General features: G+C 41.7%; 1 protein-coding gene across 1 annotated transcript in view; it reads left to right on the forward strand.

Annotated features, from left to right (window-relative positions):
* The window catches only part of cachd1 (cache domain containing 1), a 99,646-nt gene that overhangs the window by 23,483 nt on the left and 66,171 nt on the right, over positions 1-9,992 (forward strand). The window contains exon 2 of the mRNA XM_005743278.2: positions 7,978-8,040. Within this exon, the coding sequence (XP_005743335.1) occupies positions 7,978-8,040 (63 nt within the window). The remainder of the gene's footprint in view (positions 1-7,977; positions 8,041-9,992) is intronic.

The raw sequence follows: 9,992 nt of genomic DNA on the forward strand, positions 1-9,992 counted from the left end.
AAAATAAATAAATAAATGAAATAAATTAAAAGTTAAAAATTTGGCCATTTGCAAAGAAGAACTTTCATCAGTACAGAACTAGATCACAGTTAATCTCTACTGCAATCCAGATTTATGGATTTCTGCAGGTAAAGCCACATTAACTTTGTTTCTGCACTCTCCTTTGCTCTTCGTCATAGTTTTGTTTCGTTTTAGTTTTTGTAGAACAGGAACAGTGGGCTAATAAGGATAACTTAACTTCTGAAGCTTTGGTCTTGAGATAAACCTTCAGTGCTTGGGCCTGGAGAGCTGCCGGGCTGAATAAATGTGAAGAATTTAGAATGGACATCAGGGCTGTTCCAAGTGCATCCTGGGAATGAAAGCTTTCCTTAAAAAGCTGTTTTATGGAGATATAAAATCTAGGTGTATGCAGTCCTCCCAGCACACACACACACACACACACACACACACACTTTTCTAACATAAACATTCAGAGGACATAACTACATGTTGAGAAAATTGAAAATGCTACCCCAGTCAATCTGAAAATGCTGAACTGCAAAGAAGCCTTTGAAAAGCAGCTAAAGTGCACGCTTGCACTCCCCACACTAACACAGTGTGTGGGCTTGGGCTTTGGGGCCATCGCCTCAGGTTGTCTGTTAGTTAGATTCACACAAATTAATTTGGCCCTAACCCCACCCCAATGCAGCAACAAGCAGTTGGCAGACACTGACGGACGGTCATTTAATTAACCGACCTGCTCCACTGGGTTGAAATGGAGACGCACTTAATTAGTGAGGGTTTGGTTTCTCTATGGCCATTATACTGGCATTTAGAGATCCATCTTTGACATGCCTTTTCTTACTGTACTCCCTCCCTCTTCTCCTCCTCTTTCATGGTTGAAGGCATTTTTTATTTATTTATTTATTTATTTTTACATTGATGCATAGAAATGAATCAAAAAAGTAAGACTGGATCTTTGACAGGCTTAACATACTTTTAAACAAAAAAACAAACAAAAAAAAACAAAACCCCAAGCCTTGTAAACAGCTTGTAAAAGTTTAACCTGAGAAGATTGGATAGCCATAGCTGTGACATTATCAGTCAGGAGCTACTTATAGGACTTGGATTGGTCTGATCTGGCTGTGAATTAACAGACCGGTGTGGTGAGATGGTGATTGTGTAAATGGTGTGAATTCCTTGCAGCATGGTTCGATCATTTTTGGTGTAATTTTATTTTTAATTCCCATCTAATCACATTTATTTTACTGATTTGAATAAAAATAAAAGTGCTTTTATTTCGTTAATATGCGGCATTTGGCTCTGACTAGAGAAGTGCTTTTAATATTTGGCTTCTCACTGAGCTGCAGATAGTTAGAATTAAAAGGAGCTTCGTCATATTTTGTAAAACATTGCTGTTAGTGCACCAGGTTTACCCCCAAAGGAAATGCATACGTCCTTAGGCTTTCTACTTCTCTTCTTCTGACCTGTGTGTTGTGGAGCTGCAAACTGCAGGTATAATTATTTCAGCCCTTTTTGGCTGCCTTGGGAAAATACAAAAATTGGGCTCCTGCTCTCTCTTCCTTGCCTTTCCTCCTCCAGTTGCCTGTTTCCTGACTTTGTAGCATTCAGAAAAAAAAAGAATATGGGAGGCGAGGATGGGGATAAACACATGGCAAGGGTCTGGGGGAAAACAAACACACGTGCACACACATCAGAGGAGGAACTCTAATGCTGCATCCTCGGCCCCCAGCCCTCTGTAGTGCCATGAGCTGGGAGTTGGCTGGGAAGCAGGGAGGAAGCAAGGGAGAGGGTAAAAAAAAGGAGAGAAGCTGTGTACCAGCAGCATGGAGGAAGAAGCCGTTACTGTCCCTTGGGCTTTAATATTAAGCCTTTATCTGTCAGCTATATGGAAACCAGTCTCTCTGGCCCTACAGCTCCAACACATCTACACAGGCTGGATTTAAATTGTCTGTGGATGAATGTGACCTTCACCTTCATGGAGATTTCTTACAGTAGATTGAGCAACACACATGTACAAAGGCACTCTGCAGTTTCTATTTTTTATAGCAGTCATACCTATTTGATTCAGCTGGCACATGGTGAATATGAATTTGTGTCTCAGTGAGGCTCCCAGTTTGCCCTGTAGTGTGTTCACCGATGAACCACGGACCACTAAAGACAGCCCTGAAGACAGGATTAGAGAGAGAGAGAGAGAGAGAGAGAGAGAGAGTGTGTGTGTGTGTGTTAGTGTGTGTGTGTGTGCGCGCGCATCTTTGTATACAGGCTTGCTTGTGCAATTCCAGCCCCACTCTTTGAAGATCGATGAATTGGTAATATGTTCATTCCCAATCTGACGACTTCTGCTTCTTATCTTCCTTATTTTTTGCCTTTGCGTAATTTTTATTCTCCGCAGTCTTTTTCTTTACTACTAGTTTTTCCTTTTTGAAAAAAAAAAAAACCTACACGAATGACTCTCTAAGTCTCCATCATGTGGTTGGTGTCATCAGTCTTCTGTCTGGATTTTCTTCCTTACATCCCTGGGAACAGAAGACTCACTTTAAGTAAGAAGAGCCTCTTATGGTAGTTTGACATCCCCAAGAGGGCCTGACTGACGAGATGAAGTGGTAGAGCTAATTAAATGGATACATATGGTTCCAGTGTTGATATGAGATGGGTGCAAAGAGGATGCAAAAGTTAAGGAGAAACCTAAGGGAGTCTGCTTTAGAACTGCAAAAGGCTGTGACGTGTTAATCATTTTCTCTTCCTGCAACTGAGAAAATAAATAAAGCAGTGAAAAAGTTTAAAGGAGTCAGATATTCTCATAAGTGAGGGCAGTATTTCCCTGTATGTCTCAGCCTACATGAATTATCCACAGTAAATGTACCATAGCTCTGAAAAGCTACCAAGTCCCTATATTTAGTTAGTGGAAGCTTACAGTTTGAGCTTCCACTAAGGTTTGGGCATTCCTGGGAACCACTCATCTGTGTCTAGGATTAACCCCATGGTGAATGGCTTTAAAATCTGGCCTAATGAGTCGAAGGCTGGAGCTCTGCAATCAATGCACAAGTCATCTGAATGCAATGCTTCCCATGTAGAGCCAGGGTTAGCCTTTTTGATGTGTCGTTAGAGACATGCGTTTTGGACCTTGCAGCAGTGCAATAAAATCTAAATGTTATGTATGGATGACATTTTGTCACTAAAGGCAAATGTTATTTAAAAAAACTCTTTTATCACAAATTTTAAACGTAAGACAATTTGGTATGTTAGTGGCAAGGGAAAACATTTACTGTTGTGTGAACTTTAACCAAGGGATAATTCAAAAAAGTGTTTTGAATTAGAATTATTTTGTGAAAACAAAACGCCAAAAAGGACCAGGAGAAGTATATTAGCCCCCTGCAAAACTGACTGTTATTGAGCTATAGCACAGACCATTGCTGTGCAATGATGTGCTTTAATTTTGTAGTGCTCACAGCTTGTGAAATGAAGTTCAGCTTCTGAGGCGTATGTTATTTACACACAGACAAACTTCAGCAAAGGTTTGAGCTGTCACTTGAAAAAGGCAACCCATGGAAAAACAAGATAAATCAGTTAAGGCTTGCTCACAAAACATGAGATTGATATACAAAGTTATCACAGCATATCCAAGTGTCACAAACTGGAGTGAGAAATATCAAGAAGTATCAAAGAGAGCCACACAGCGCGGAACAAGCCTGACAGAGGAAGAAAGTAGAAGTAGTGAGAGATGTGTCTAAAGACCTCAGAACAACTGCCAAGACACTACTGAATGACTTGCCATGTCAGGAATTGTAGTCTCAATGATGAAAATCATTAGACCCCTATGCAGGAATGGACCGTGAGGTTGCAGACCAAGAAAAGCTCCACTCCTACAAAAGATGCCCCTTTAAGTTAGACTGAGGAATGTTAAAGACAGCCTGGTGAGAGATTATACTTAATGGAAGCACATCCTTTGGTCCAATGTGACAAAATTAGAGCTCTTTGACCTAAGAGATGATATAGCGAAAGAATGGAGGAGTGTACAGCCCAAAAAACAGTGAAACACTAGGGTGGGAGCATTATGCTGTGGGAAAGCCTTAGTGTGTGTAGAACTGTCAATCTCCTCAAGGTGACAGGAAGCATAGAGATAGAATTTGTCAGGATATGTGAATGAAACTTAAAACAACTTATCAAGCAAAAAAGATACCCAACTGAAAATTGGCATCAGGGGAGCTAATAATTTTGAAGCAAATTTTAAAAAAGTGTAAGCATTCAAAATAAAACGAGGATGTTTGGAAAAGGTGGTCCTCCCTGAGCCTGGTTCTGTCAGAGGTTTCTTCCTGTTAAATGGGAGTTTTTCCTTCCCACTGTTGCCAAGTGCCTGCTCATAGGGGTCATCTTTTCATTGGTCTTTTCTCTCTATTATGATAGTGTCTTCACCTTACAATTGAAAACACAGGGATCTGTTTTTGTGATTTAACACTCTATAAATAAAACTCAATTGAATGAAAGTATTAAAATAAAAAACACACACACACGGTTAAACATTAACACAGTTCCAAAGTTTCCACTAGAATGCTCTTTGTTTGAAAAAGGTCTTGTTTAACCTTCCCCTTGTGCATCAGACATCTAAAATGAAAATTTGTGTCATCTTCTGGTATTTGTAATTTGTCTTCTTTCATGATGCTGAGGTTTACCCAACAGAGTAAGCTACAAGGTGTGTAGGGAAGTCTGAGTGTCCCCTGGTACTCCAGTTTTGTGCATGTGTGATTGTGGGTCACAGGAGGCCACAGGACCGTGGTGGCCCGAGCAGCCTCAGGCGTCTCAGGTTTCAGAGCTGAGCATTCCTCTCCAGCTGCTCCATAGCTGTGAAAACCGCAAAGCAGCTCTAACAACAAACACTCTAGGCACTGGGGGGAAAGCCGGCTAACCTGTGGCTAATCAGCAACAACCGCTCTGCTCTCTTCAGGATTTGTTCGCAATTTCTCAAGATTGCTTGCTAAATGGAAAAACACGTAGTTCCCCTTCACAGTGCCTACTCCTCCCCCTTTCTCCTTCTCTTTTGTTATTGCAGTCTTTAAGTTTTAAAAGTGAGTGCTGCTAAGTGGCGGAAGCTCTGTTTGAGTGTACTTTGGTCGTGTTTATTTGACAGTTCCATGTATTGGACCTTCGTCCCCCACCCACCCAAGAAGGGCGTGGAACTGTAGACTGTCTGGGCTTGGTGTTGCACTTTGCAAATAACTCAGTAGTGAAATGTGCTCGTGTGTTTGTAATAACACAATTAAAGTGTTTTGTGTGTTAGTCGCTTGCTCTGTAAAATGAAATGAATATGCACAAAAGCAATCACTAGTAACGAGGACCACTGACTCCCATTTACACACTCAAAACTCGAAATTGTGTGTTTATTCCAGCCAGTGTTTATAAGCCATATTGGAAATAATTGAATTGTCAGAAATGTCATTTCATACTTAATCTACCAGTATAAGCTGAAAAGACTCATTATGAATCAGAAGAGAGCATTGTGCAGAGGTTTCAGCGAACAGTTGTATCTGTTTGTGTGTCTCTATCACTGGCTGACAATATTTGTCCTTTTTATTAGATTACATTATTTCCTAGTTAGAGTGGCAAATATTTGTTGATTTTCTGCTTTCTATTACTTTAATCCCCCCATCCCAAAACAAGTCTCTTGGTCTTCTTCTGTCCAACACCCTTTATTAGTACATAAGCATTGGAGCCCTCCCCCCATCCTGTAATCATCCTTTGTTGTGTTTCTAACTTGAAACTTCCAGCACAGTTCCAATTACAATGGGAAGAAAGGGAGGAAAGCATGCATAGATTATATAGGCAAAAGTGTTTGGCCGTACCGCGTAATCATTTTCTTTCTGGACTTTGGCCTGGGCCTTGTAGTTGCAGTGAAAAGAAATCTTTGTGCCTCCCAAGACATTTTTGGATGATTTTCTGCTTCCAATGTTGTGGGAACAGTTCTGTCTCAGCATGATTTTGCCCCAGTGCATAAAACATGGTCCATGAAGGCACGGTTGGATGAGTTTGGTGTGGAAGAACTTAACTGACCACCACAAAGCCCCGACCTCAACCCCGTCAAACACCTTTTGGATGAACTACAATGGAGAATGGGAGTATTCAATGTCACAATGCCAAAATTTTTTTCCATAGACACGCTCTCTAAAATCTTATGGAAAGCCTTAGCAGAAGAACAAATGCTGTTATAGGTACAAAAGGGTGGGTGAATTTTAGAAAAAGCTAATGCGGGTGTTGTGTGTAGGTGGCCCAATACTTTTCTTGTTGTACTGTATGTTCCAAGTGTTAAAGGAAAGGTTCCTCTGATGCTGAGGCACAATATCGCCAATAATAAAATGTCTTAAAGCGTAAACTGCTTGACAACTGAGCTCACTTTGTCACCAGATATACCCTGAAACAGAGACATGTCTAACTATGGCATAAGTCCATAGTAACACAAATCCAGGTTTAGTTTATTTAAGTTGCAATCTGGGTAATTGGTGTCCTCTGGAATGTGTCTGACAAAAGGTGTGGACAGGCATCAGGAAATGGTTGGAGTGTAGAAACCAGACAATTTAAGGCTTTGTGTACGGTGGGGCAGCTTACCGTGAAACACCTGCCCGCCTGCTGCCTCAACACAAACATTAGTTGTACTCTGTTTGTAGCTGACACATGGCACCGGTGCCTGTGTTTAACAAGTGTGTATGTGTAAATAAGTAGGAGAAAAAGAGAGAGAGAGCAAATATACAAGACTCGAGAGACCATCTGAATAAATGTCTGCATGTTTCTGTGTGTCAGAGCAGGTCCGTATTTTGGCGGCTCATATAATGTTTTTCTGGGGCTCTCTGAGTGCTGAGGTCACAGCCGGACTCATTTTCTCCATGCCTTAATGCACCACTCCACATCCTCTCTGCTCAACAATATAAATCAGGAACTGTTAAAAATGTTTCAGCCTAGAAGGCGAAGGGAGGGAAATTTAACATCATCTTGCAATTTGAGCTCATAAAAACCTTCATTTTTATGCTACGGCTGACTTCTAGACTCGGGCAGGCGTTTCCCCTCCCAACTGAGAAACTGATGCAGTTGACAGGACTATGTTTTGGCAGGTAGTCGGGTTTATCATTCTCTCTGGGCCGCTAATAAAATGGATCCAGACGCACTCGTCTCAACAGAGTAATGCAACAGCACTACAGCCGGTGTTTACCTTGTCTTTTTTTTTTCTCTTTCCTCCTCATCTCTTGATTGATGAAGATAGCTGGATGCTATTAATTCAGTGTAGTCTCACAGCATCATCATGCAACAACGGGAACCCCCCCATATAACTTCTTCTTCATCCAACTTGTAGGTGTTTCAAAACTCAGAGAAGTAACATTAATGATGCTTTCACTATATTCACACGAGCCAAGGAGCCAAAATATGCAACAGGCTGCCAGAGCCCTGCAACTAAACGCTGGATGGAATGTAACTATTCTTAGCTGACACTGTTTGACAAATCCAAATATCTGGTCTTAGAAAAATCTGCTCACGTGGCTTTTTTTGTTTTGTAATTGTGCTAGCATATTCTGCTCTAGAGTGTACTTGCTTCATTTAGTTTTAAACACAAGTAGCCCATCAAGGAGCACTAAATACAGGCGGCAAGAAAATGCAGACTAACATTCACCTCACTGTAATTTAAAGTATTATAAAAAATAAAGGGAATGAGATTGAAGAATTGGCCTCAAATTTTTTTGAGACTTTTTCCAGTTCTGGCTGCAGCGGACACATTTAGTTCTTCACCCAGCCGCGATGATGGCTTTATTAGAGCTAGAGAACTTAATTAGCTTTAATGCCATGTACGCAGGAACAGGTCCTGGTTTGACTGAGTTTTACAGTTTGTTAATGAAAAAGGTTTCCTTTAAAGTGATGGATTTGAGTTATTGGATCTCGATCAGCGTTCCTCGTGATCTAACGTCACTCTCTCTGCTTGGTTCCCTCTCTTTACAGAGGATTTTCAGCTCGTTCGTTTACACCGAGAAGACATCAAACGGAGAGACAGAAGTCCAGCAGGTGAGTAACAAAAGCTCCCTCTGTCGTGCGTGCGTGCGTGCGTGTGCACGTGCCTTCCTGGCCATGCGTGGCGTGCCTGTGCGCGCCATGGACGGTGCCTGTCATGTGCAGAGTTGAGCCCAGCAGCGCTGAACACATGCACCAGCCATCAGAGGAAAAAGGGGGTGTATTAAAATTCTGTGGCTGCTGTCTCATTGGCTTTGAAGTTCTCTGCCTGTTTTTCCACTTGTCTGTGCTCCCTCTCTCATCCCCCCCCCCCTCTCTGTCTTCCCATCTCCCTCTGCTCACAATGTGAGCACATAGCTTTCAGTCAGACAGAATAATAAAAAAAGAAAACGAATGATTTGTTTAAAAAAAAAAAGAAAAAAAAGAACCCACCATCCCCCAATCCACGAGCTTTTTTTGGTCGTGAATTAAAAAAACCCAGTATGCACAGAATCCCTGGCATCCTATGTCACATCAGGCACGATTTTGTGTGTGTGTGCGTATTTTACTACTGCACGAGGGATCTTGGAAGAGTGACAGTAAACACCAGACTGGTAAACAGCCACCAGCAAGAACAGACAGGTTGATGTTTGTTTGCATTTCTCCCGCGACTATATTTCTGTCTGTGCTCCAGTGTGTCATCTCATGCATGTGTTTGCGAAATATATACTATCTCACCTTGCAGGTATTTACGATTCCACAGGCAGCTAAAACTGGCTTTAAAGCGCTCTTCGTCCTTCGTCTCCATAGAAAAGCCGCCTTTCTGAACAGCTTGCAAGCCAACGGCAGTCTCTCATCTTTGAGTGCCTCTTGCTAAGGATAGTCGCGATTATGATCTTTAACACATGTCTCGCTAATTTCAGTTGAACAATTCCAACCTCTGTGTTTCCAGAAAGTCCAACAAAAAACAATAAATCTTAGCTTTCCAACTTGCGTTGCGTGTGGTGTGCTATAACAAGAAGCGATCGCAGAACAAAAGGTCCTCAATGTGGGCTCATTTGTAGCTGCTGTATGTCTGTGTCTGGCTAAGAGAGTGGGCAAAAATTCTCACTGAAACCCTTTTGAGTCGGGCCCCAGCTAATCCAGATGACAGCTCTGGCATAGCTGTGTGTGTCCGTGTCCCCGAGCCAAGCTAGGGCTCAATTAGGATGGTATCTACAGAGGAAGAGAGCGAGAAGAAAGACAGAAGGCAAGGAGCTGCAAGGGGGTCCCCTCTAACAGCTTCGAGTTTCTCCTCTGGAAATGTATTATTTAGACAGGCACACAGATGTCTGTCCCTTTCTGATGACACAGGTTCTCCCTCTTCCTGTCTGGCTTTCTTTCAGTCTTTCCTGTGAGTGTGTTCTCCATGTTGAACACATGCTGTCAGAGTGGTTGTCAATAATTAAAAATGCTGGCAACCATTAATGTTTTATCCTATGCCAGATGTGGCAGATGCTGCCTAAAAAGGAGGCTAAATGTTTGGGTTTTTTTTCTTAACAAAAGAAATGACACATTTTTCTAGTTGCCCTAAAACAGTGGTTTTTAACCTTGTTGGAGGTACCGAACCCACCAGTTTCATATGCGCATTCACCGAACCCCTCTTTAGTGAAATTTTTTTTTTTTTTTTCAAATTCAAGACATAGATATTTTTTTTACTGGTGCACAAAATGAGCCGTACATGAACATCACCTTGTTCAAAGAACAAAACCAACACAATGCATGAACTTACAACAAATTACATACCTGCAAATCAGTGTGACTTCTGCTGTTGCCTTTGAGAGACCAGTTCAGATATGCGTGGCTTCACCTTGGCAAGTGCCAGTCTCATGTCATTTTCACAGAAAAGTCTGTTCCTTTTCTTCGTTTTTGTGTCCAGCATCGTCGAAAAGGATTGCTCGCAAAGATATGTTGTAACAAATGGTATAAAAAAATCCAGGGCTTTCTTAGCAATAATTGGATACTTGTCCATTTGTCGACACCAAAAC

Source organism: Pundamilia nyererei, unplaced genomic scaffold, assembly GCF_000239375.1.
Source record: "Pundamilia nyererei isolate P.nyererei 1_Seehausen unplaced genomic scaffold, PunNye1.0 scaffold00130, whole genome shotgun sequence".
Lineage (NCBI taxonomy): Eukaryota > Metazoa > Chordata > Actinopteri > Cichliformes > Cichlidae > Pundamilia > Pundamilia nyererei.